Genomic DNA, 26217 nt, shown 5'->3' on the forward strand with positions numbered 1-26217 from the left:
TTTGTAGCAGTCCACAGTGAGCGGTCTTTATTGGCATTAGGGCGTCAAACCTGTGAGGATTATCCCCATGTGTGTCGAAGTGGAGAAAGATGAAGGCTTATGTCTGAGATGACCATGGGATTCGATCCCACTGAGCAAGGGCCTATCACAGCCACCTCAAGCAGGAATGGTGGCCTTTCCTAGCTTTAGTCCTTAACTAAATTAAATGCTCCCCCTCTGACTTCTTCGTAGTCTCCTGCCCCCGACTCTACCAGACCTGTCCTCTTTTTCCTGCAAAGATGAGTGGCCTATTTGACCCATGTTCTTTCTGCTGCAAAAATTTATTCAATATAAAATACACGCTATAAACTTGGGGGACCTGACATTTAGACTAGTCCTGAGATGCACAGTGATCTTGCCTGCTGGTTTCTGGCACATATCTTCCCTTGGCAGAGGCCCTGGCAGTGGCTAGGGTCCACATTAGCCCAGCGGTCTTTCTGCTTGGCCTCCTCTTGCTGTTCTGGAGGAAGGCCCTATCTGGCAACTTCTGTGGATCGTGTCCTTTCTCAGGCACTCAGTAACTGCTGGTTTGGGCCCATTAGGGGATGCCTGAGGCCTAAGCTTCCAGGGGTATTACAGACACCTATGTGTGCAGGAGGAGAAGGTAAGGGCACTAAAGACTCGTAGAGAATATGACAGCTGAGTTCTAAATGAGGACAGATCAAGCAAGGGACTGAATTCACCAGCTTCTCTGCCAGTTGTGACTTTGACATAAATTGTGCTCCTTTGAGCTCCTGGCAGAGAGCTGACCACTCCTTGTATTTTGGTCCTCCAAGACATCTGCAAAGCACCATGTAAATGGGAACTGGGCTTCCTCCTGGGAAGCAGGACCTCTGGGGCAAAATCCGAGAAAGACTGGGTCTCCTTATGGAAGAGGAGCTCAGCCAAACGAGGCCCAGAGGCCACAGTCTGGAGATCAGAGTTCCTTAGGGGACAGACCCAGAGCCATCCTGAGGGAGCAGTGCCATCCTGGTTTGGCGATCTGGCCATCAAAAGGCTTCCTGAGCAGGTTCTTGGTGCCCATTGGCACTGGCCCCTTGCCCTCTGAGTCTGGGCTGTGAAGGGCATGGCTCCAATAAACTGAGGTATCTGGTGTGTGGGCAGCAGCTGGGAGTGTGCGGTGATAGCTTCAGATGAGGTTGTTCCTGAGACGCTGTTCTTGCTCCAGGGAGAGCTCTGCATTGGCCCGGTACGAATCCTCTGTTGGACCAAAGGAAAAGAGGTAAGTGGCCAGCCTGACCAGAGTCTCATCCCTTTCCTGACAACTTCACAAACATGGATGCATTCTGCCCAGTTCAGCCTTTGTATCAGGTCGGTCATGGGCGCAAACAAGAATCCGTTTTATAGAAATAGATGCTCCCAGATGTGTAGTTGCAGGGTCATTGGAAAAAATAGGTTTATTGAGTGGAAAGGGTTGGGCTGGCCACTCTCCTTTGCCCCCTCCCCAGATTCATGCTCTATCCTTCTTTGTTCTCTTGGTGGCCTGGAGACCTGACCCCTGAGATTGCCTTGCCCTGGTTCCCTCATCTTCTGGTTTCTGGTTGATGTAGGTCATTGGGAAGCAGCCGCAGGAGATGAGAGGATGGAAGGAGACAGGCGGGGGCATCTCTTCCTGTTCCTGCAGTGATAATCCCCTGCAACTCCAGCCCAGCCCTGCCAGGTTCTCCGTCCTCCACAGCTCCAGCTTTCTAGCTCTAGGACACTGTCTGCCCCTGCAAGCCTAAAGTCATAACAACTTTCTTTTCTTTTTTTTTTTTTTTTTTGTCTTTCTGCCTTTTCTAGGGCTGCACCCACAGCAGGCTATGTTCCCAGGCCTAGGTGTCTAATCAGAGCTGGAGCCACCGGCCTACACCACAGCCACAGCAACGCAGGATCCGAGCCACATCTGCAACCTACACCATAGCTCACGGCAACGCCAGATTCTTAACCCACCGAGTGAGGCCAGGGATTGAACCCACAACCTCATGGTTCCTAGTCAGATTCGTTAACCACTGAGCCACGACGGGAACTCCCATAACAACTTTCCACTCTTCTTATCCCAGGACGTCTCAGCACCCATGATCTCCTTAGTCCTATTCACACCTCTAAATAGTCCTTCATTAAATAACTTCTCACCCGAGTGCGCCCTCTGTTTCCTGCAAGGGTCAGAGCTGCACTGTATTTCCTGCCACCAGCATTATGGAGGCTCGGCCTCCACATGGGCAGCCTTAGGTTCCAACTCCTGATTTCTCTCACGTTCCATCTCACTAAATGGCAGCAGAATCTACTCAGTCACACCATTTTGAATCCTTGGATGACTACTACTCACTGTCTTCCATCTGTGGCCAGGGTTCTTTTGAAAACATAAATCTGATCTTTTTGCCACCTTGACTGAAATGTGTCCATGGTTCCCAGAAGCCCATAGGATGAAGACCATTCTCCTCGCAGGAACCATCATAACCCTCCCTGCAAAGAACGCCAGTGGGTTTGCCTCCACAGCCCTCTTATACAAAGGGGAAGGCTTCTGAGGTGGAGACTTCCTCACTGTCTTAAAGCTAGAAGGTGGTGGAGCTGGATTTGCAGCCCAAAGAAGGCTTTGGAGGCCACATCCTGTGTTTTCTCCTACCCTTCCTTCTCTGACTTCTGCCTCTCCTTTGAAACCCAGCTCAGATAACACTTCCTCTGGGAAACCTCGGCTAGCCTCCAGGTGGTTGCCCAGGGCACTCTGTTTGCTCAGCATTAGCTCCTAGTGGTTAGGGATGCTCAGTAGGACTGGGGTTAACCCATCTGCACGTCTGCTTACACTCCCTAACCCTCTGCTCTGCATTTCACTCCCGGTTTATGTTCCTAGTGCCTGGCACAGTGTTCAACACAGAGGCAGATCTTAATAACTGTTTGTTGACTGAACAAACGCCTGCTCCACCCCATCAGTGCAAAGTGTGGGTATGGGAACAGTCCCTCTGTCCTCAAGTTTAAAATGTTTGTATTTGTGTGTCACGGCACATACAAGCATTTTGAACTTGAGGACAGAGGGACTGTTCCCTTTCTTTACAAGCAAGTGGGGCAACCACCTCCTCACTCCGCCCCTCACTGGATCATTGCTTCTTTGCCTGAAGCTACCAATCGGGCAAGTGTCCTAAGCCCTGTTCTCCACGGTCCCCTTGTAAGCTGTGGTCCCAGCTGGAGGTAGCAGCACAGATCTGGGGACGCCTACCTTTGCGTGTGAGGCCATCAGCCTAGGATGGGGGCAACTAAGAAAGACCCTATGAAAGGAAGCGGTGGAGGGAATAACAGACTGCAAAAGGGAAATCTTGACATGGCCTCAAGTAACAGGAAAGACTCTAGGACAGATGGGAGACTGAGTTTATAATCCAAACAGCCTTAAGGACAACGAGGGAGGTAGAAGTAGTTAGTGGGTGAGGCTGATGCAGTCTGTTCCAGAAATCCTCCTTCTATGAAGCTGTCAAAGGGCATTCATCTCTGTTCCATCCTAGCCTTGCACACACACGCTGAAGTCACAGACAGGGACATTTAGGGTCTCCCCCTCCCTGAGCCCACTTGGGGCCGGCTCACCGGGACTCGCAGTTACCTGTGTGGCAGTTATGCAGCCAGACCCGTTGCCCGTCGTACTTGCAGCGGCACTGCATCATGTTGTTGGAGAAATCTGACTCTGTCACCTCGAACTTGGGGTTCACGACCACCTGGAGTGAGAGAAGCATCCGCTGAAAACGGGATCTGGCTTCTGAGTTGATGGTGACTATGATCCTTGACATTCCATGTAGTGTTACAAAGCATGCTTGTATTTTTTGCCTCATTAACACAGTTGCCCCAGGAAATGGGCATTAATGTCCTTATATTATAGATGGGGACTGAGCTGGGACTTGCACACTGTCTACTGAATAAGGTCCCCTGGATCCTGGTTCTTTCCCCTATAGCATAGCTCCTTCAAATGCCAGATGTGTCAGAAATCCTCTTTCTTTCTCTATTTGACCCCGGGGAGCTTTTGGAACATCTGGAAGAAATGGAGCTCCTGTGGAGAATTCCCAAGCCTGAATTATCTTACCTGGAAGATATAATCCCCAGGGCCCACGTCTGTGATGTCCACCCACTGGCAATCAATGTCGTGTCGGTAGGTGTCCCAGCAGCCAACGGTCACTCCCTGTTCCCCAAAGTTGGCACAGGCATAGCGCCTCTGCATTCCTGTAAGGGAGGGTACTGGCAGTCACCGAGGCACTGAACAGGTGCTCGGGACCAGGCGTCTGCCAGCACTTTCACATCCTCTATCAGTTGATCCTCACACCAGCCTTGCCAGATGAACACAATCAGATTAGGTACCTGAGCTTTAGCTAAATATCCTGTCGGAGGGGAGTTCCCGTCCTGGCTCAGCGGTTAACGAATCTGACTAGCGTCCATGAGGCCACAGGTTTGATCCCCGGCCTTGCTCAGGGGGTTAAGGCTCCAGCATTGTCGTGAGCTTTGGTGTAGCTCACAGACGTGGCTCGGATCCTGCATTGCTGTGGCTGTGGTGTAGGCCGGCAGGTACAGCTCCAATTTGGCCCCTAGCCTGGGAACCTCCACATGCTGTGGGTGCGGCCCTGAAAAGCAATAAATAAATATCCCATGAGCACCCAAACTCGTACTATCCATGAATTCACAATCCCAGCACTGCCGCATAGCCCATCTGCAACCGAGATTATTTCTCTGAATGCTCTAGTGGAAGTTCCTGTCGGCCTAGGAAATGTGGTTGGAAGCTTCCATCCCTGCTCTGCTGATCCACTTGTCCATCCATCCATCCAGTTCTCTGGAGGCCAGTGTTTACCATGCCGTTTCTAAGGGCTGGGGGCTATAGGTGTACAGATGGGAATCAGATGATCCGTGCCCTCAAAGGACTCAGCAGAAGTGAAACAGGTCTATAGCTGTCATCCCCCCTAAAATTGTTAAGCATCTTAAAAGGTAAAAAGTGTGTTGGGAATGCAGAGGAAGGAGAAAACAGACGAAGTTTATCTTTTTGAATTGCCCTGAGGGCTGACTGATGCGAGGCCAGAGTCTCCAAGTGCCTGAGGCCACTGAGCAGGGCAGAGGGGACCCTGATCCCAGAGGGGCTGAGGATACAACAGAGGAGACTATGCCTACAGGAAAGCACGTACCTGTGGGGCAATTTGTGTCCTCTAGACAGAAGCTGGCCTTGTGCCCCTCAGCCACCTTGGAGCCATTGAGAGTGAGTAGGTCATAGTGGGTGAAGACCTCGATGCTGTGGTAGTGCCTGCAGAAGGGGCAGAGCTGTCAGCCCGGCAGCGACAGGAGAGGGTCCCCGTGGAGGAGCTGGCAGGGAGGACTGAGGTGCTAGACCCCATCATTACCCAGAGAGGAGCGCTGTAATAGCAGGGCAGTGCCCTTCTCCCTCCCAAACCCAAGCTTAGTGTGACCCATGGCCTACTTTCCCGGCACCCCTGCCAGGCAGCCAGACACCGCTGTCCCCAACACAAGTGTCTCACCCAGGTGGGGAGGGATAAAGGCTCCCTCACACCAGGGGACTGTGCCTGGCTACCAGGCATGAAGTGGGGAGGAAGGCAGGCACACTTGTAAGGACAGCCCAGGAGCGGAGCTACTGAGACAGGAGGGATGCTGATTCTGTTCCCTGCCGGCCCGGGTCCAAATTGCTACCATTGTTTCCCATCCAGTTCTAATGACAACTCTGTTTGTGCTACAGGGAAAGGTGCTTATTATGTCAGAAAGGCCAAGTCCCAACGTCACTGCCTGTTCCTCTCAGCATTCCCCACCCATGGCTGTGTCCTGAAGAAAATAAAAACCCTTTTCCATTCTGATCACAGCCATGGTCTCTCCTGTCTGGGCTGGAGGCTCCCGATAGGAAAGAAGGCTCATTGTCTCCTTTCGGTGCCAGCGTTCGCGCTCCTCTTTGGGGGCCTTGCTTTGTGGCTTCAGAAACCAGCAAGCGTTTTCTGCAGAGCCAGCATCCTGGACAGGGTGGCTATTTTGGGTCTCCAGGCTTCTAGGAGTCCCCACTTCACCTGGCTTTTAAAGACAAGGCCCAAGGCCCAACAGGCAAAGCATCCAGTATCACTGTCATGGAGACCAGCTCTGCTGGCAGTGACTGCTCTGTTGGACACTGCTGTGGGCAACGGATGCATGAGTGCATCCAGGGCGGGCCAGCGAGCCACGAGAGGGCAGGCTGGTATTCCTGGGATTCCTCGTTGCCTCCGGGAGGCAAGGCCAGCAAGGTGCCTACAAAGGAAGGCTCTTCCCCCGAGCAGACACCCCTCCCAGGAAAGTCTACCCAGAAGGGACCAGACTGGTTTGGTCCCTGGACCCTGCTTTATGTCCCTCTAGAGCAGAGGGCATGAGCAGGCACTGACCTGTGGCACTGGTGCCAAATCCAGCTGTGGCGTCCCGTCTTGGGACGAAAGTCTGCCCGGCCCAGGTTGTGGATCTGGGAGGAGAAGCGCAAGAGGCGGCGGTGTCCGTAGGGCCAGTCCATGCGGTTAGCGGACTGGGAGAGGCAGTTCTCCTCGTGGGCGCAGTACAGCTGGCTGAGCGGGCGGTCCTCCAGGTAGGCCGTCTCCTGCACCAGCTGGGCATTCATCACCAGGTCCGGAGCACCTGGGCCGCAGAGGGCACGGTGGTGACACCGAGGTTAGAACAGCAGCCGGGGAGTTCCCGTCATGGCACAGTGGTTAACAAATCCGACTAGGAACCATGAGGTTGCAGGTTCAATCCCTGGCCTTGCGCAGTGGGTTAAGGATCTGGCGTTGCCATGAGCTGTGGTGTAGGTCGCAGATGTGGCTCTGATCCCGAGTTGCTGTGCGTAGGCCGGTGGCTACAGCACCGATTACACCCCTAGCCTGGGAACCTCCATATGCCAAGTGAGCGGCCCTAGAAAAGGCAAAAAGACCAAAACAAACAAACAAACAAACAAAAAAACAGCAGCTGGTTTGGCTCCCTGGCACAGGGGCCAGACTTGCCCCTAGACTGAGCTCTTTTGGAGGGTCCGGGAGAGGAGGGCCACTTAGGAGTCAGGAGACACAAGTTCTAATAACAGCAAAGATCTACTGCCTTAACCTGGGAGGCAGCCACAGTGTCACAGTTAAGTTCACTGGCTTTGGAGCCAGGCTGCCTGGGTTCCCGTCTTGGCTTAATTTCTGCCTACATCATTAACTAGCTCTATGACTTGCCTGACCGTTTTGTGCATCATCTTCCTCATCTGTAAAATGGGGACTATTAATGTGATGATACCTATAATGCGCTTAGATCATCGTCTGCCCCAGAGTAGGCATGCAGTCGATATGAGCTGGTATTTCTTTTGTAAGACGCATCTCAGCCCATTTGTAACCCAGCTCAAAGAACCCCTCAGTAAGCTCTGCTGGTACCTAATTTGTTCCCTCAGCTCACTCTCTCTCTGGGCCTCACCTCCTGCAATGCAAGGGGCAGAGGGAGAGGGCTGCAAGGGAGTGTTAGAAGAGTTTATTTCCAAGCCTGCTCCTGGGTTCTGCCGTTCTGGTCCATTCTGCAGTTCCTAAGCCTGTGCTTCCTCCTCTGTTCCTGTTCTACCCTGATTGCTATCATGGGTATTCACACCAGGGCATCCTGTGCCTTCTCCTCTGAGGCATCGTGGACTTTCTGCTGCTTCTCTGTGCATAAAAATCCAACCACCTAGAGCCTGCATCTCCACAGGCTGCTCGGCGCCTCTACAGTTTCCTTCCTGTCATGGGGGATCTTACCCTTCACGGAAGCCACATGCCACCTCTGCCACCAAGGTCCCTCATGTATTAGTACAGAAAGGCGGAGATCCACAGCTTTTGCCATATAACATCAAGAGAGAAAAGCTGCCTGTTCTCAATGCTCGTTCGTGCAAAAACAGGGCTACAGTCTAGATATGGGTGAGCCTGGGCACCGACGGTCAGATGGGAACACGGGTTTATCTCGGTGGACAGAGGGTAGGAGTGAGAGTTTGGCTGGTTTGCTGTATGATGTCTGTACTATTGCTAAGTGCTCTTGGAATTCCTCAGGTATATTTTGGAGAGAGCCAGGGCCTGCCTACTGACCAGTCCTACAACTCCTGGGGGAGAGGAGTGCTTTCAGAGAGAAGAAGAGAGGGTAAGGACCAGAAAGAAAGAAGAAAAATCACAGAGGAGAAATGGGGACGACCACAGAGGTGGCAGCTCAGCTGTCAGTGCTCAGCCGTTGTGAAGCATCAAACGCATTTGGGAGAGCTGCCACTCCAGGCAGTAGAACAGAGGGGTACAAGGTACATGAGAGGGCAGGGAGCAGGCCCCCACGGTGCTGGGAGCCTGGGGCAGGGAGGCCCACCCTGAAGCCCCATCACCCAGTGGGGGAAGGTGTGCTGTAAGGGGCCCCGTTCTTCCAATGTACGCTGGACACAGAGGAAGCCCTAAAACTCGCTGACAGAGGTTAAAGATGTCTTGGCATTGAAGGCTGGCTGGGAAAAAGGTCAAGTGGCCACACAGTTTGGTGGCAACCTGCAGCCTTTGAACTGGATGTGGTTATCTTGGCCCCAGACCTGGTTGGCCGATGCCAGACAGATGCTGCTACCACAAGAATCTGGGGATGTGGGGCAGACCGATGCCTCAAAATGGTCTTGACCTCAAGTCTTTGGGGGTAAATTCCACCGCTCATCACAGGCCCCACGTGTCCTCATATATCTATACCCTCTACAACAGCTTTCGAACTCTTCTTACTCAAACTGTAGTAAGAAATATATTTGATGCTGTGACCTAGTGCACATAGACATAATTCCAAGAGAAAAATACTACCTTTACTCAATGTAACAATTCTGTTGTTTTCTATCTTGTTTTATGGTTGTGTTTTTTTTTTTTTCAACAATCAGTCATGACCTGAAAATTGAAAACCACTGTTGTGTGTCCCTAAGTTTTCACAAAATCTCTATTTTAATTCTCACAGTAACTCTACAAGATGGGCAGAGCAAGGTAGTATCCCCATGGGGCAGGTGATCTGGCCTCACACGGTCAATGTCAATGGCAGAGCAGGTTCTCGGCATCCAGCCCTCCTTCCACCTCCTACACCCTGCGGGCCTTGGAGCTGCGACCAGCATTCCAGGTCCTCCCTGAGAGCGGGAGGTGCAGGTTTGCCCACCTGGGGGAACCCAGCACCCCCCCACACACACACAACTCCCCGTCCCACTGGCCCACTCCCATTACTCACTGTCTGTGCAGGACACTCCGGCCGAGGGGCGCCCTGCGCCATGAGAGCAGTGCACCGGCCCGTGCCTCTGACACTGCTGCAGGGCCAGCTCTGTGCCTGAGCAGCGCACCCCGCTCATCACCACTTCCCCGGCCCCTGGCGTCCCCTGCCAGTACCAGGTGTCCTAAGAAAAGAACCAGCATCACCCAGTCAGGGCTGAGACCTGCTCCTAGGTCTCCTCTGAGGCTTGAGCCCTGTCACATCACCCCCACCAGGCTGTAGTCAGCCCTGGCCTGAAAATCTTTAGTGATGCTCCTTTGGACTCCTGGGTATTAGAAATGTCTTCCATGTACCGAGGCAAAAATCCACTGCTATGGCTTCCACCACGGGCCCCACTCCTATCCCTCTCCCTGAGGGCAGCCCTTGGCTATTTGAAGAATTGGTCCTGTTCCCTTCCTGTCCACTCAGACCTGTCTCATTTCCCCAGCTGTCCTTTATAGAACCCTAGATGGTCAGTTGTGCTCAGGATGAGGTGAGCCCGGTATTGCCTGGCAGGCCAGTGCGGGCGGGGCTGAAGAGTTTTCTCCATTGCAGCCATGCCGCAGGCCCTTAATTGTGTTTCCTTGATGTCTTTTGAATCCCTCTCCTTGTTCCCCCAGGACTGCCACTAGCCTGGTCCAAGGCAGCATCATTCTCAGCTGGACAACTGCAATAGTGCATTTCTCTGTATTCAGGTTAATCTCCAGCCTAACTGTGTGCCACATGGCAAGGACGAAATCTTTTAAAAAATCTGCATTGCAGGCATTAATGGCCTTGCCCCTGCCTCTTCCTCCACTTGCTCTCGACAGCCACACTCCACCCCGACCCCGATCTCCTCAACAAAGTCAAGCTTTCACTCACCACAAGGTCTTTGCCGTTTACCCCTCGCCCACCTTGTCTGCCTTACTTCTACTCAATCCTTCCTACAGATGCAATGCCTGCCTGTCGTGTGAATGTTTATGAATGGCCGTCTTGCTCCCTGACTGCTCGGTGAGGCAGGAACTGTGTCTTGTTCACCACTGCATCCCAGGCACCCAGTATTATACTGGTGCAGAGTTTCATTCATAATTAATTGTTGACTGAATGAATGAAGGGTTAGCCACTTGAGCACAGGCAGTCTGCGAGCACAGCAGGGACCTACCTTGATGGCATGGTTGGCAAAGCCCAGGCCCAGCTGTCGGCAGGCCACCATGGCTTCGTTGAGGCCCCAGTGATCGCTGCACACAGCCCCCCAGCGCTGGACCCCGTTCACCTCCACCTGCACCTCCACCACACCTTCCTCGGGGCTGCGCCCACCAGCCAAGCGCACCTGCAATGGTGGGGGTTGTGAGGGGAGGGGCCGCCTTAGGAGGGGAGAGCTCAGGGCTGCCAGCCTGGGGACCGGCCCAGGCCAGCTCACCGGGCAGCCCTGGACACGACACTCCCCCTCTCTGGGTTCGTCTCCTCTGTGAAGTTAGGACATTTTTATCAGAGAGCCCCCAATGTCCCTGCCTGCTCAAGAAATCTGACTCCAAGAGCCTGCTCCCGGGGCTCCTGTTCTGCCACTCGCCCTCCAGCTACCTGCAATCCTATCACTAATGACCACTTGCCAGATGCCAAGGGCTTTCCTATCTACTGTCCATGCACACTGACCCACAGTCCATGTTCGGGGACACTTGAACTCTGCCCCCACCCCCCGGCCTCCAGTGCCACTCCCAGTGCTGACACCCCATGGCCCGCTGCCCTAGGCACCGTCTCTCTCTACCTCACCAGGAACCTGAGAGGGTGGGTGGGAGAATGCCCCCATCTGAAGAGTCCCCATCCATATCCTGACCTCTGTGAAGGCCAGAGCCTGGCCCCAGGGGACGTAGGCCAGGTCAGTGGAGACCCCCGAGGAGGGCATTCCAGGCTGGCAGTCTGGGCTGGTAGTCTGCCCAGCCAGCTCCAGGGGCTGGTTGCCTGAAGCCCTCTGCACCCCCACCCCCTGCCCCCAGCTGCACAGGGTGTCCTGGGCTATCTCAGGGCTGCCCAGACCCGAGCTCACCTGATTCCGGAAGCCCATGTCTGGGATGTTGCATCTCACGGCAGCATCATTCTCATGCTGGCAACCATTCCGGGGCCCTTTCAGGGAGGGGCAGTCACCGAGGGTCTGCTCATATCCCCTGCAGCGCACCTCACTCAGGTGGATGGGCCCCAGCGCTACAGAAGGGAGGGGGAGATTCCCTGAGGCTCCATCGCTGCGGCCTCCCCTCCGCGGGAATCGAGAAGGTAAGGACGTCTGTCCTGGGCCCTGGTGCCCTAGGGCCCCCGAGGGACGGACCAGTGGCACATCCACGTTCTCCAACCCCACCCCAGGCCTCCTCACTCACCTTGGCCCAGCTGGGCCCCAAAGAGGGCCTCCCGAGCAGAGCCAAAGCCGAGCTGGCGACACACGACACTGGCGGAGATGAGGTTCCAGCCGTGGTCACAGACGGTGCCCCACTGGCGGTTCAGGAGCACTTCCACCCGGCCCTCGCCCACCTGGGCCCCGGAGCGGAGGCGCACCCTCGGCTCCTGCTGGCAGGGAACCCAGCTTCAGGGAGAGGGAGGAGGAGGCAGGGGAGGGGCTGTGCCACCGCAGGAGCCCCTTCTAGCCAGACAGAGCCAAGACCAGAGTTCTGGTCCCACCTCTGACTTCTACAGCAATTACCATGCATAAGCAGTTTTGCACACCCCCTTCCCTTTCCTCAGTGACAAAGAACTGCCACAATAACCGCAGAATCAAACTCCAGCTCTAACAAAAGAGCCTATGGAGCTGGGGTCCCTGGGCTTCACAACCTGCCGCCCAATCACCAGGCCAGTCCCTTCCTCCGGCCCCGCCTCTGTGGCTGCTTTGCACTTTGGGGTTGAACTAGAGCGACACGTCCCACACAGACCCGTGAAATGCCTTTTGAGAGCTGCAGGGACAGGGTATGAATGGAGCACATGGTGTGGAGGTAACTTCCGTCTGAATTCTCTGCCAGTGCTTCCTATTTCAGTGAGGAGACAGTCTCTCCGGCGGGGCACTTACTCATGGCTTTGTATAAGGAAGGGCCAGGCTCAAGTTCAATACCTTGGGTCTTCATTGAGATGTAGCTACAATGTAATTACTGTTCGGGTAGTTACCTTCTATTTATGGCCAGTGATGTCACCTTTCCATTTATGGTAGGTTATAAATAAATCCCAAGGTTCTTCCATTCTGCAATTTGCTCTCTTCCTCCGAGTCTCCATAGGGGTGGTTGGCCCCTCCCCACAGTCTGTCCTGGGGAGCCCCTCCCCCTCAGTCCCACCCCCACAGGGCAGGGCCTGCGAGTGGGGCCCATGCCTCCAGGCCTGCGTGCAGGCCCCCGGGGGACCCACCTCTGCCGGGGACTCCTTGCGCTCAGGCTTCGACGTCGGAGGGCGGAAGCGGGGCCCTGCCACACAGTTGACCACAGCATGCATGCCACCCGGGCAGGCCGGCCGCAGCTTGCCCTGAGCTGGCGCCACCTGCACCTGGCAGTTGGCCAGGTGGGGCTCTGTTCCCAGGCAATTGACCCGGTGGATCCAGAAGGAATTCTTCTTCGTCAGGCTCATCAGCCTGGAAGACAGAGGAGACTGAGGGTCGGGGAGGGGTTGAGGGCTGTGTTCAGACTCAGGGAGGCCGAAGCACTGGGGAGGGGAGAGGAGTCCCGAGGGGAGGGAAAGCCACACCCTCTGCCGCCTCGCCGAGGGTGCCACTCCTTACCTGGATTTGGGGTCGTTCATCTTGGAATTCCAGACCTTCCTGGGTAGGAACAAACAGGTGGGAAGTGGAGTGGGTGCAGAAGTCCTGCCCCATCACCCTGGCTCCTCACAGTCATCTTTGCGTTTGCACCATGCTTCCCAGTCTTATTTCAGCACCACAGCCCTGAGAAGGTCCCCCACCCCCACAGATAACCATGACCTCCATTTTTTTTTTTTTTTTGGTCTTTTTAGGGCTGTACCCTCGCCATACGGAGCTTCCCAGGCTAGGGGTCGAATCAGAGCTACAGCTGTCAGCCTACACCACAGCCATAGCCACAGCAACGCAGGCTCCAAACCTCATCTGAGACTTATTACACAGCTCAAGGCAACGCTGGATCCTTAACCCACTGACTGGGGTCAGGGATCGAACCTGCCTCCTCATGGATGCTAGTCGGGTTCGTTACCACGGAGCCACGACGGGAACGCCACGATGATCTGCACTGGATGGGGAAGGAAGGCAGGGCGCAGCAAGGTCTCCTGTGACTAATCCCAAAGTGGAGTCTCTTTTGCACTGGGCCACCCCAGGGCAGGCAGCTCCAAGCTCCCCCTTTCCCCAGCCCAGAAGAAGGGCAGCCTTTAGGGAGCAACCCGAGAGAAGGGGCCCCCGGGGAAAAGTCCTCTGGGAGCAGGTGGAAGTTGAAGGCCTTCCTGGTGGGGGCTGCCCACTCTGAGACACTGAGGCTATAATCAGAGCTGCCCTCCTCTTGGGTGGCAGGCAAGTCAGCCAGGCCCAGAGGTGCAATTACTGGCAGCAGGGAGTCAGGGGCCCCATTCCCTAGTCGTCCCCAAGGATGGAGCCACGTGGCTAGTCTGGGCAGCGAGGGTCCTCTAAATCAGAGACACAGGACAGAGCACCTACGACTGATTGGGGACAGGCAAGGGTGGACGACTCCGATGTGCTGAGGGAGATTTTATCCCTTGATGAGAAACATACGAAGTTTTCACTGACAGGACTGGTACAATTGCGGTCATCATTCTCAGGCTGATGCAATCTTGTGACAGTTCTGTCACATTTCAGGAGAATATTTTTATGTCTCCTCTCCCGGATGCCGCCCCACCCCACGCCTAGCTTACACGCAACCCAATCAAAACCTGGCTGGGATCAGAGTAGAGGAAATTCACTGGGATAAAGTTGAGCTAATTCCCTGCGGATTAGGTAACTGAGGTCCAGATGCCCGACTGAGGACCCACAGCTCGTTATTGGCAGAGCTGAGACCAGAACTCAGGTCACGGTACTTGCGGTTGGCACTGTATCGCTACTAGCTAAGTCTAGTTTTTTAACCTGGGACACAAGACTTTACATGTATTTACATTTCCTTTGGGGAGTATTGTGTACTATGGTCAATGCTTTTTATTTAATTGGCAAGGCCAATGTTTATTTTCTGACCATTTCTAGGAATTTCCCAGAGTCTCAAAGTTCTTCCTCACTCTTGTTTTAATTTTGTCTTAACTTTTTTTTAATTGGGTGGATTTTTTTTCTTTTTTTTTTTTTCATTTTCAGCCACCACACGACATAATGAAATTCCTGGGCCAGGGATCTGATCTGAGCCGCAGTTGCAACCTATGGCACAGCTGTGGCAACGTGGGATCCTTTAACCCACTGTGCATGGCCAGGAATCAAAATTGTGTCCTGGTGCTGCAGAGAGGCCATCGATCCTGTTGCAACAGAGCAGGAACTCTGCTCTTGTCTTAATGATTCCAAGGGATCCATAGCCCGGGAAATCCAGGCACATTCCTCAGTTGGACCTGTTTCCCTCCCAATCCCAACAACCACTGCATGTCCTGCCGTAGACACCCACTCCTGCCAACCTCGCTGAAGTCTGCAAGGTCCCACACGTGTCACACACATCCAGCCGCTGCCCCAGAAGCCTGCCTCCCCCACGGCCCTCCATCTGCCCAGCTGTCCTCCTACCTGTAGTAGTGGCTGATGACAGGAGCATCGCTGGGGAAGCCCAGCATCCCACACACCACTCTGCTGTTGTTCCTGGTCCAGCCCTGGTCGCACACCTGCCTCCAGTGGCCCTCGTACTTCACCTCCACGGCTCCCTCCGTCACTGGGCTACGCCGCTTGGTGCTGGCGAGGATGGGCTTGAGCCGCACCTCCTCCAGCCGCCGGCTCTGAAGGGGCATGTGGTCACCGTGGGCCCCAGGAGTCCTGCCCCCATGGAGCCCACTGCAGGTCTCCACGTGGGCAAGCTGGGGCTCAGCAATCAGAGGTTACCCTACGGAGCTCCCTCATGGGACAGGCCAGGGAATGGGGGCCCAGGGGTGGGGAGACATTCGCTGAAGGCCACACAGTGAGTACAAGGCAGGAGCTCAGTTTGTTTAGGGTCTTTTCCTCAACCCCAGAGAGAAGCAGGCAGGACTGTGCCTCCTTGGGGTCAGCATGGGAGCCACTGGAGTTTGGGGGGCTTCCACCTGGCACAGAGGTGCCTTCCTCAGGCCACCCTGAGGAGAGCTGAGGATGGGCACAGACCAGCTGCTTCGATCGCCAGCAGGATCCTTTGGCCCACGAGAGCCCTGCCCAAGCCCTGGATGACTCAGTCCAGACGGAGCCCCTGTCATGGCCCCCAGATTCAGCTGAGGCTGCCTGGAAGCAGAGGGTAAGAGAAGAGGCCTGCCCTGCCTGCTCCTGTTGTTTGGCTTGGGCTGTTTTTAGCTCAAGGCTGTTTGTGCCAGGAAGAGGCAGCAATTGTGGCCAGGCCGTGTGGGTGAGGCAACCCCCTACCCGCCAGCTGCCTCCCTCATGGAGAGCAGCTTCAGTGATTCCCAGCAGGCCCAGCCCCTGACTCCCTGTGCCTAAGCTGGGGCCCTCTACCCATGCACCTGCTCCAGGCCACGGGCAGGGATGCTTCTCAGCCCGCATCCTACTCCTGTCACCCCCCTCCCCCGCCCCAGGTTCATCACTCAGAAGCCCTGTCCTCTGACCCCGTTGTCAGCTCCTCACCTGGGGCCCGAGGGCATTGGAGACCCTCTCAGAGAGAAAGCCGCGCTGGCGCTTGGGGTGGCACACCACCCCAACATCCTCCGAATGGCTGCAGTCACTGACACCCCAGCCATTAGACCCACACTGGTCCAGGGAGCTCTCTGTGCCCACACAGCGCACATTGTCCAGCCAGATGGGTCCTGTGGTGGAAGGGACAGGTGACGTTCAGGGACAGGCACAGAAAGGCCAGTCACGGACTTGGCCTCCCAGATAGGACCCCCTAGTTACCAACTTTTCTCTTCCAAAGCTTGAATAGAAAGTAGGAGTGGGGGAGAGGAGTTGGTTCTCCTGAGAGCTTGGTATCTACAATCCTGTGGCTCAGTGGTAACAAATCCAACTAGTATCCATGAGGATGCAGGTTCGATCCCTGGCCTTGCTCAGTGGGTTAAGGATCCGTCATTGCTGTGAGCTGTGGTATAGGTCACAGGGGCAGCTTGGATCTGGCATTGCTGTGGATGTGGCTGTGGCCAGCAGCTGCAGTTCTGATTGGACCCCTTGCCTGGGAACTTCCACATGCAGCAGGTGCAGCCCTGGGGGGAAAAAAACCCTGCCTACTGCCCCCTCTCGGCATCAGGTCCTATAGAATCTGCTTTTGGAAAATGCCAGGCAGTTCTAGCCATTAGGTCTACCTGTTCACGCCTTCATCCATCTAGTCATTCACTCAACAGCATTTGCTGAGCACATGCTGTATGAGACTGCCATGCTCAAGGAAACTAGAGTTGAGTGGTAATGATGGCAGTGATGGTGGTGGCCTCAATGCATGTGAGAACAGGAGGGTGGGACAGGGTCATCTATGCTGGAGCACCTAGGAAATGCCTCACGGAAGCAGTCATTTGAGCTGGGTATTAAAGGACAGGTGGGACTCTGATGTGTTCAGCTGGAGCCTCAGGGCCCCAGCCCGAGAGAAGCCACTACCATCTCTGCGTCATTGGGCTGGGCAGCACCAGTCACTCACCTTCCCCTGGGCCATACTTGGCGCTGTGGGCCCAGGTCATGGCAGTCTCAAAGCCCAGCTGGCGGCAGGCCACCGTAGCCTCCTGAAGCGCGAAGTCGTCATCACACACGGTGCCCCACTGGCCCTGGTGCAGCACCTCCAGGCGGCCCTCCTCTGGCCTGCTCCCTGGGCCCACCAGCCGTAGCTTCACAGGGCCCGGTGACTGTGGCCTGCAGGGAGGGGCCTGGCCCAGCAGCAGGAGTGGCAGGAGCAGGGGAGGGCGGCTGGTAGGGACCACATTATGGTGACTTCAAGGGCAGCTGGGGTCAAGGCACCTGGGCAATGAGTAAACGTAACAATGGTCACCACCGCTGCCTCTGACCTCAGGCCTCTTCTGCTGGAAGAGACAAAGGACAGCACGTCCCTCCGATTGTGTGTGTGTGTGTGTGTATGTGTATGTGTTGGCACAGATTGAGTTTTGACTCTGAGATTAGTCAATCTGGTTCAAACCCACCCTTCACTGGCCATGTGTCCTTGAAGAAGCTTAAGTTTAGCCTTCCCAGTATTGTTGTGAGTGTGGAATAAAACACTGTGTGTAAAGTGCTTATCACAAATCCACCACCGGGTAAGTGCTCAGTAAACAGCTGTTTTCGATGCAGTCTTATATGTAAGAGAGGGTGCCCTACCCTTTGAGTCATGGGGAACCCCCAGGGGCTAGGATTGTCTGAGCTAAAGGAGATATTAAAGCATATTTGGTTCAACCTCCTCACTCTAGAAACAAGGAATTAGGATCTAGAGAGTTCCAGAGACTTGCCCAAGCCACACAGCAAGGTCTGCCCCTAGGTCCATGCACGTGCATGATTTGTACATTGACTGAACAAACGTTTTTTGAATACTTGCTTTGGGCCAATTATTCAGCCAGGTGCCTAGACTCGGAAATGAACACATCAACCACGACTCCCCGCCCTCATGGAGCGCAGAGAAGAGGAAACAGGGAAGGCTTCCAGAGATGGACACTTAACCTGGGCCTTGCAGGATGAATAAGAGTTCTCCTGGGTGGGAAAGTGGAATTCCAGGTAGAGAGAACAAGATGAGGAAAGGAGGAAAGAGGGAAAGAAGTGAGTTTGTGCAAGAGCAGGAAGTGCCCTCTCTTCCTCTACTGCAGTGTTGGAGGGGACAATGGTACAGGGATGCCCTGGGGCCAGATGATCAAGGGCCTTGTGCACCAGTGGAGGGCTTGCCCTTCAGCCTATAAGAGGCCATGGGAGGGTTTGGGGCAGTGACCGTACATGGGAGAAGGCTCCCATTCCCAGGAGGCTGTCCTCAGATGCTCTTTGGGTCCTTAGAGGGGAGGATGGGGGGCTGGTCCTCTCCCCCTCATACATTAGCAGCCTTGGTCCTGGGAGCAGGGTTGGGAAGAGCACAGAGGATAGTCGTGGCCAGTTAGAGCTGTCGAAGTGTCTGCAGCCTCAGTGCTGAAGCCCCTCCATGGCCATCTTGACAGCCGATGAGGAGCTGAGACTGGCCAGGAGGAGCTGATGGAGAAAGTTTGGTCCTTGGCTCCCTGTTCAGTGCTTGAGTCTTAAAAGGGCTCATTCTGGGGAGACCCCATCCTTGCACAGCCACTGCTATTCTCGGGGTTGTTCCATAGCTGGTCAGTTTCAGTAGGGAGGGTCTTACTGGGCCCCCTGCCACTCCCTACTCCATTGGCTGGTTTCTAGCTGAGAATCAGCTCATGCCTTCGGGCACCCAGCCCCACCCCCTTCAGCTGTCAATCCTCCTGCTTTGGCGAGCCCAGGACGGGGGTTGGGGGGGGGGCTCTTAGAAGTGCACAAGATGGGCTTAGGAATGAAGCTCCATGGGAACGGGGACTTCGTGTTGTGTCCCCAGTGCCCAGAATAGGTATGTAGATGGCACCCAATAAAATGCGCAGGTGGCATAGCACAGTGCTTAAGCCTGCAGGCTGGGAGTCACGCTGCCTGAGTTCACATCCCACCTCCACCAATAGGTTTCTGGGTGGTCTTGGGTGAGTGATTTAGTTTCTCAATGCCACAACTTCTCCCTCTGGAAAATGAAGATTAAATGAATGTTAAATCCTTAGAAGAGCAAGCTCTCAATTGACAGCTATTATTTGCAGCAAATGAAACAGCTACTAAAGAACCAGTGGTCTAGGCTGGTCCCAGCACCTCTTTGGACACTTCCTTTCCAAACTTAAGCCCTGTTTTCTTCATGTCCCTCCTGACTCCGGAGCCTGTGGGGGCTCTCTACTGGCTGTCACCACTGTGCAGAGTGGGACTGAGGCACCACGGGGCAGCGAGGGACTGAAGCAAGCCAAAGTCACTGTGGGTAGGGACCTTCCCCAAATGACAAGAGAGGATGGAAGGACTGGGCTCAGGGTCCTCTAGCTGTAAGGACCCAGTGATCACACTGGGTCTGGCCTGAAAGATGACTGCGCTCCCTGTCCTCAGAAGTCAGGATGCTCCTCATTCTGCCACCAAATTATGTGACTTGAGTCAGGTGCTTTCCTCTCTCTGAGAGTCAGGTGCAATACCTCTAAAATGAACGGGTGGCACTGGGGGTCCCCCATCTATGCTTTGATGGTCCGGGGTTGGGCGGGGCAGGTCTGTTGTGTGGCTATGGCTGACGTCCCCAGAGTACTGTGACGTCTCGTTAGAGGCTGTGGATAGTCCGGGGCCAGCAGGCTCCCTTCCCTCCAGGGAGCCTCCCTGGGGACAGGGGCGGGCTTCTGCTGCAGGACCCTGGGAGCTAGAACAGCTTCCGCCCATGAAAGCTACGCTGGAGGTGGATGTGGGACAGCAGGAACCGAGTCATAGAGAGGGAGAGCCCCTCTTCCAGCCTTCCTGCCCACTGCAGGTCCCTTGGCTCTCGCTCACATCACACCTGCCTTGTCACTTTCCCCAAACATATCCTTCAATTCCCAGCCTCCAAGCCCCCTGCTCTCGCTGTTTCTGCTACTTGGAGGAACCTCTCCCTCTGTCTCACATTGTTAAATTTCTATACATCTTTTCCACATTCAGCTCAAATGCTCCCCATTCCATTAAGCCCCTCCCACCCTGCCCAGACCCCCACTGTCCTAGCACTCGGTGTGTTTGCCTCCTGTCCCCACAACCCAGTGGCGTGTCTCCCTGCATCTGTTCCCCCAGCGCTGAGCACAGAGAAGAGGACCAGGCTGAGACACCACCCTTAGAGAATGGAACAGCCTCAAGAGTGGCTGTTCTTCTAAGTGAAAGAGAAAGGGGCAGCGTGAGGGGAAAGAAGGCTGAGGAGGACGAAGGTTAGTAATAATAATTTCATCATTAAACTTAATTATTATTATACGTTAAAAATGTATTGAATCCTTATCTCCACTTGACAGAGGAGGAGATGAGGCTCCATGAATCTAAGTGACTTGCCCGGACGGGATGCAAGCCCAGGCAGCCTGGCAACAGAGCCAGGCTCTCTGTCACGAGCGAGATGGACGTGGAGGAAGAGGGGGAAGAAGGAAGGGAGGCAGCGAAATGAATGAAATTCCACCCTGTTGCTGGTTGATTTATGACCCAGCCATGGTGGGAGGGCCCTGGAGTGGGTGCCAGCGCTGAGTGCCACCAAGAGACGGAGCCAGGATCCTGTCAGCTTGAAGTAGAAAGGCACCTGATCCAGGTGCTGCTGGAGACACCTGGCCTGAACTGGCCCGGCTATGGAGACTGGAAACACCCAAGGTTATTCAGGAGAGAGGGTTGGGGCCGCTGTCCTGGTGGGCACCAGCCCGGGCAGTCACTCACAGCCACTTCCCTCCAGCTCTTTGGGGAGGGGATGGGACTCCCCACTCAGCCCTGATTTCCTCCCTGGGACCTGGATTGTGAGGACCTAAAACAGTGCCAGCAAAGGGGCTCTGGGCGGCACCTGTCCAGAACAGGACATGCACAGGTCGAAGCCCTCTGCCCACTCTCCATTGGCTGCCCCCCAATCACCCTCTACCCCCAGCATACTCAGATTTGGTCTGTTTCCCCAGAGAGCCCAGCTCCAGCCCGCCTCTTTGTCCTCTAAGTCACAAGAGTGACATCTGAACCCACCTACCCCTTCCCCTGCCTCCTACCCTGGGTGAGAAGGTAAGAGAAATGGTTACACGCAGCGTGTGTTCACAAACAAGACACGCAGGCACCCCGAGGCCGCGCCGCACCACCCTGGGCGGGCCTTGGGCCAAGCTCTCCAGCTTGGTAACTTCCAGTGGAAGCAGTTTGGTGAGCGACCAGGGGGCTAGGCTAACGTCCATGGGACCCCCATCTCTCCCCTTCCCAGCCTTCAGGAATCCTCAGAGACTTGCAGACCTTCAGAGAGACAGAAGTCGGACAGACACACAGGACAGCAAGAGACAGACCTGGCCAGGGGCCAGACAGGGGCTCACCAGCTGGAGCGCGGACGGTGCGGGGCTGGGGCTGGGGCTCAGCGGCCGAGCAGCGCTAACGGGCCTCCTGGAGCGCCCTGGGGCCCTTTTATCCGGCTGAGGCCCGCGGGCGCCCACCACCCCTCCCGCCCGCCCGCCGCGGAGGAGGCCCGCAGGCCCCGCCCCCGGGCGGACCTGGACTCGGCGGGCGCCCCGCCCGATGGGCCCCTGCGAGGGCTGGTGCCCACCCCACCGCCGACCCGCGCGGCCCCGGGTGCCCTGGGGCCCACCCGCAGCCCGCGGGCCGGGGAGGTGCGAGGAGGGGGGAGAGCGAAGTTGCGGGAGTCGAGGGTGCAGCTGTTTTCCGTGCAGGGAACTGCGCGCTGCAGCAGGAGGGACTGTGGGAGGATCGGAGTTCCCGGGAAAGGGCTGTGGCTCAGCGCCAGCGGGCTGCGTTTGCCCGGCGGGCCGCGTGCAGCTGTGGCCTCCCCTGTTGGAGGAGGCGCAGTTTCCTCCCCTGCAAAAGAGTTGACCTGGGGGTTACATTCAGCCAGTCCCCAAGTTGTGCAGCCCTACGCGTGGGAGCGCCTCACCGTCTTAGGGTCCGAGTCCCACCAGTTTGGTTACTTAGGACATCGCAGACTCTCTTCTGCTGGGGGGGGAGGCAGGCGTTGCGGGGGGCTCTGCTCAAACGAGGTCAGGATGGTGGGGTGCAGGTTTTTGGAGTAATAGCTGGTCCTCTCCGTGGTCCTGGTCCCTCGAAGTTTATTGTGGGCTGCGGGGGCGTGAGGCCTCTGTTCTGCCCATTGTACAGTTGGGAACACTGAGCCCCAAGCCGTGGGACTTGCTCCCCAACGTAATAAATCATAAACGAGAGTACTGAACTCCTCCCTACAATCCCTTACAGAGTTGATTGAGGCAGCCCTGACCCTTGACAGGCTCGTGGGGGGAAGGGTATGGGGGGGGGCGGTTCCAGGGGGAGACTGTGGAATAAGACAAAACAGGAAAAGCTGACAGAGTGGAGTCCGGTGAGCTAAGCTGAGAACCCAGGTGCCTGGATCTCAGCCCCTTTCCTCCAAATTCTTTGCCCCCTGTCCTGGTCCCTCCCAGTGCCTCAGTGCCCCTTCTGTAAAATGTGCAGAGTCCCAGCCTCCCAGCTTCCTTTCTAGGCCCAGATCAGTGCAGTCTGATGCCCCCTTTCCCCCACCTTGCCTGAGTGTGTTCCAAAGGCTCATTCATTCAGCAAACCTTTATTGATTTTCTCTTACTTGCTAGACAGGGGGCTAGAGTGCTAGACAGTGCAGCCGGCTGGATGGGAAGAGCTTCCCAGTCTGGTGGGGGAGGCAGAGGAGTAAACAAACACCACTACAAGGCAGAACCGTGATAAAGGCCAGGGTGGCAAGGTGGACATTTTTGATTCCTGGGTGACTGCCAGGTCACATTGACCCGGCCACCGGAGGACTACTGTTCACCCCTGGCCGCCCATGTCCCAGATGTCCCCCCAGTGGCCCTGCCCCGCCCCAAATGGGGCCAGAGCATTCCCTGTGATGAATCAACAGGAAAGAATGCTCCCAGCCTTGGGTCAGTGGCAGCAGCCGTGGCCCAGCCCCTCCCCCAGGGACAATGAGGCAGCTGTGGGCTGGGGTGCCAGGTATGCCTCGGCCCCCTCCCCATACCCAGCCACCTCTCATGCTGAGCCAGGAACAACACGGGAAGCTCGGAAAACATGGGCTTCATCTGCTGCCAATCACCCGCCCAGGCTTGGCCGCCAGAACTAAAAATACCCTGGAGGCCAGGGGCTGGCCTGGGCTAGAGCCCAGGGAATGAATGGATGTTGCCCGGAAGTCCTTTAACCTGCAAGGCTCTGGGCAGAGGCCGAGGAGCAGTGGAAGCAGGGACTTCCCAGGGAGGGGGTGGGGGGTCACTACTGTGAGCCCCTCCTTGAGAAGTGAGGGGCTCAGGTCTCAGGCCCAACTCCATGACTCAGGCCCAGGTGGGATATTCTCAGCTGAACGGCCATCTCCTCATTCTTTCTTTTTTTTTTTTTTTTTGTCTTTTGTTATTTTAGGGCCACAATCGCGGCATATGGAGGTTCCCAGGCTAAGGGTCAAATCAGAGCTGCAGCCACTGGCCTACGCCACAGCCACAGCCACACAGGATCCGAGCTGTGTCTGCCACCCACACCACAGCTCACAGCAACGCCAGATCCTTAACCCACTGAACAAGGCCAGGGATTGAATCTGCATCCTCATGGATGCTTGTTGGGTTCATTAACCACTGAGCCACAATAGGAACTCCTATCTCCTCATTCTTATATGCTGCTGCTCTGGGGGTCAAGTGGGACAGTTCAGTTCAGAAATTTGAGAGCTTTGATGGAGACTGTCCGCTTCCTCCTTCGTGCCTGACTGTGCTCATGGCCTCGGCCAGTGCCCAGACCCTCTGCTGCACTCTTGATATACAGGTCTGTGTCCACCTCGACTCTAAGGGCTCCTTGAGCTTCTTATTTCTCTCTATACCCACTTTTTTTTTTTTTTTTAATGGCCACAGCTGCAGCATATGGAGGTTCCTGGGCCAGGGATTGAATCCGAGCCTTGGCTTTGACCGATGCCACAGCTGCAACCATGCGGAATCCTTTAACCCACTGCATCAGGCTGGAGATCAAACCTGTGCCTCCTCAACGACCTGGGCCACTGCAATCAGATTCTTAACCTGCGGTGCCATAATGGAAACACCTAAACCCACTTTCTATCACAGAGCTCAGCACCCATATCAAATGCTCACTGAGTGCTGATGGATTGAATAAATGAGTCCCTTTGTGCTAGTCATTGAGTCAGGACTAGGGGAGAAGCAGACAAGCTGGAGGTGAGATCCCTGTCCTCAAGGAATTTGCAGAGAGGTGGGGAGACGGACCCATAGTCAACCAACCAACAGACAAGCTATCATTGTCATCATTGTAACAGCTAGCAGGTGTGGAGCCCTTGTTCAATGCATTTCACCTCATTTAATCTTCAAAGCCCTGTGGGCAATACTTTCATCACCCTCCATTCATGAATGATGACATTGTGGCACAGAGAGGTTAAGTGAGTGGGCCAGAGACACACAGCTGTTATGGGCAGAGGGTAGCAAGTGGTAGACTGGAGCCTAGTCACAGGGCTCTGAAGTTACAGAGGAAGTTTGAGGATTGAAGGCTTCATGGAAGAAGAGCCTTGAAGGATGGATATGACTCACTAGGTAGAGAGGTAGGAAAATGAGATGCTCATGAATAAGTTTTGGAAGCCACAGAGCACTGTACAGGTGTTAGGAATTTCCCATCTCCTCTCACCCCTCACCAGGTCCCCCAGGGCCCCAGGTCTAAGCATCTCGGTCGTCCACCCCTCAGAGTAAGGAGCTGAGGGTCAAACAGTAGTGAACAGGAATCCCTTCCCCATGGGGTGTTCCTCAACCCCACTCAAATCAGAGCCTGTGCTTTGCTCCCAAGTGGGAAGACTGAAATTTCCTGCACAAAGCTGTGACCCTGGACCTTGTCAGCAGTACCCAGGGAACCTGGCTAGAATACCCAGTGCCATGCCCGCTGGGCAATCCTCCTCCTTCAGGATTCAGTCCAGCCTCCCCTCTTCAGACCCAGTATGGATGCAGCTGTACAACTTGGGAATCGGGGACCGAGCTCTAGTCCTGATTCACTGAGATGTGTGGCCTCAGGCAAGCTGGGGTACTTGATACCTGACCCCTAGCGCCAGGGCCCACCTCTAAGCTGCTTCCCACCTCCGTGTCACTTGGCTAAAGCCAAGGAGGTGGACCTGGGAAGCAGGAAGAGCTGAGCTGGCTGAGGGAGGGGAGGAAACGTGAGGGAAGAGCTGGTTACATGGAAATGTTAGCAAGTTTGGATTTGTGTTATGTCATGTGATCTGCCCCCTGTTCCTCTGAAAGCTTCAGAAACATCTCTGGCACTCAATAGCTTTTGCAGTTGGACAGGCCTGCCCAATATTTGCAGGGCTTGGACTTGAGTCAAAGGGGGCCTTATACTGTACATCTAAGGATCTAAGATTTAAAATTCAAACTAACCACCATCAAATAAAACATGATCTGTCCTTCTACCTTGATAAATACACCTTTGGAAGGGCCTGGAAACCCAGGTTCGAATCCAGAACTTTCTATTGCTTAGAGTGCTGGGTCAAACATGTTACTATGCGGGAGTATTTACTCCTTGCCCTGAGCCCCAGCGGGGCCCACCTGCCTCCCTCTCCCACCACCTGCTCCACCCACAGCAAGGGGGCTTCTGCTGTGACAGAAACACCAACGCATGAGGCCCTGTCCAGACCTCCACAACAGGGACTGTTTGGCCCCCTGAGCCTGGGTGCACCTGCTGGAGGCCCTGTCTGCCCTCAGGAGGAAGGGCTGGGAACAGACCCGGGCCTATTGGGTAAGAGTTCTCAGAGCTAGGTTTAGAGATGGTTTGGGGGTCCTGTGGCACATCCCCTTGGCCCTGCGAACTTCATGCCCCTGGGCGGGGGGTGGGGTGGGGGGTGGGCATGATTGGACAAGGGCCCCAGGATGCCCCCTGAAGCAGGGAGTCCTTTCCACGGCTCTGTGTGGTGGTGGTGGGGGGGATGACCCTGAGGTGGGAAGCAGCTTAGAGGTGGGCCCTGGCACTGGGGGTCGGGTATCAAGTACTCCAGTTCTATTCAGAGAATCCAGCCCCAGGACCTGGCAGAGGCCCCTGCCCTACCTTGGCAGGTAGGGGGCCAGGAACCTTTCCCTGGAGGGCTGGGGTGGAGTTGATTAGAGCTGTAGGAATTTTAATCTCTCCTGGTCTTGAGCTGGTATTTAACTCTTCACAGATGCCTACATTTTGGTGGGGGTTGCGGGGTCTGGGAAAGGCATGGTCTGGGGGGAAGACAAGGGAGGCTCTCAATAAAC

The 26217-nt window shown here is 55.3% G+C and overlaps 1 protein-coding gene across 3 annotated transcripts; it reads right to left on the reverse strand.

The window, feature by feature from the left end:
* LOXL4 (lysyl oxidase like 4) lies at positions 1–21467 on the reverse strand. 3 transcript variants are annotated; one of them, XM_021074442.1, is made up of 15 exons: positions 21322–21467; positions 16938–17251; positions 15944–16122; positions 14909–15114; positions 12959–12997; positions 12592–12811; positions 11583–11769; positions 11258–11412; positions 10376–10543; positions 9217–9379; positions 6393–6636; positions 5166–5281; positions 4082–4218; positions 3608–3719; positions 1–1239 (listed from the first exon to the last, which is right to left on the reverse strand). In XM_021074442.1, the coding sequence occupies exons 2-15, from the start codon at positions 16975–16977 to the stop codon at positions 1169–1171; spliced, it is 2037 nt and encodes a 678-aa protein (XP_020930101.1). In that variant the 5' UTR covers positions 16978–17251; positions 21322–21467; the 3' UTR covers positions 1–1168. The 3 variants fall into 3 exon arrangements, with proteins under 3 accessions (XP_020930101.1, XP_020930103.1, XP_001929187.2); XM_021074444.1 differs by having other exon boundaries at positions 21295–21467; XM_001929152.5 differs by having other exon boundaries at positions 11583–11766; positions 21322–21466.

The sequence above is a fragment of the Sus scrofa genome, chromosome 14 (assembly GCF_000003025.6).
Source record: "Sus scrofa isolate TJ Tabasco breed Duroc chromosome 14, Sscrofa11.1, whole genome shotgun sequence".
NCBI classification, from domain to species: domain Eukaryota; kingdom Metazoa; phylum Chordata; class Mammalia; order Artiodactyla; family Suidae; genus Sus; species Sus scrofa.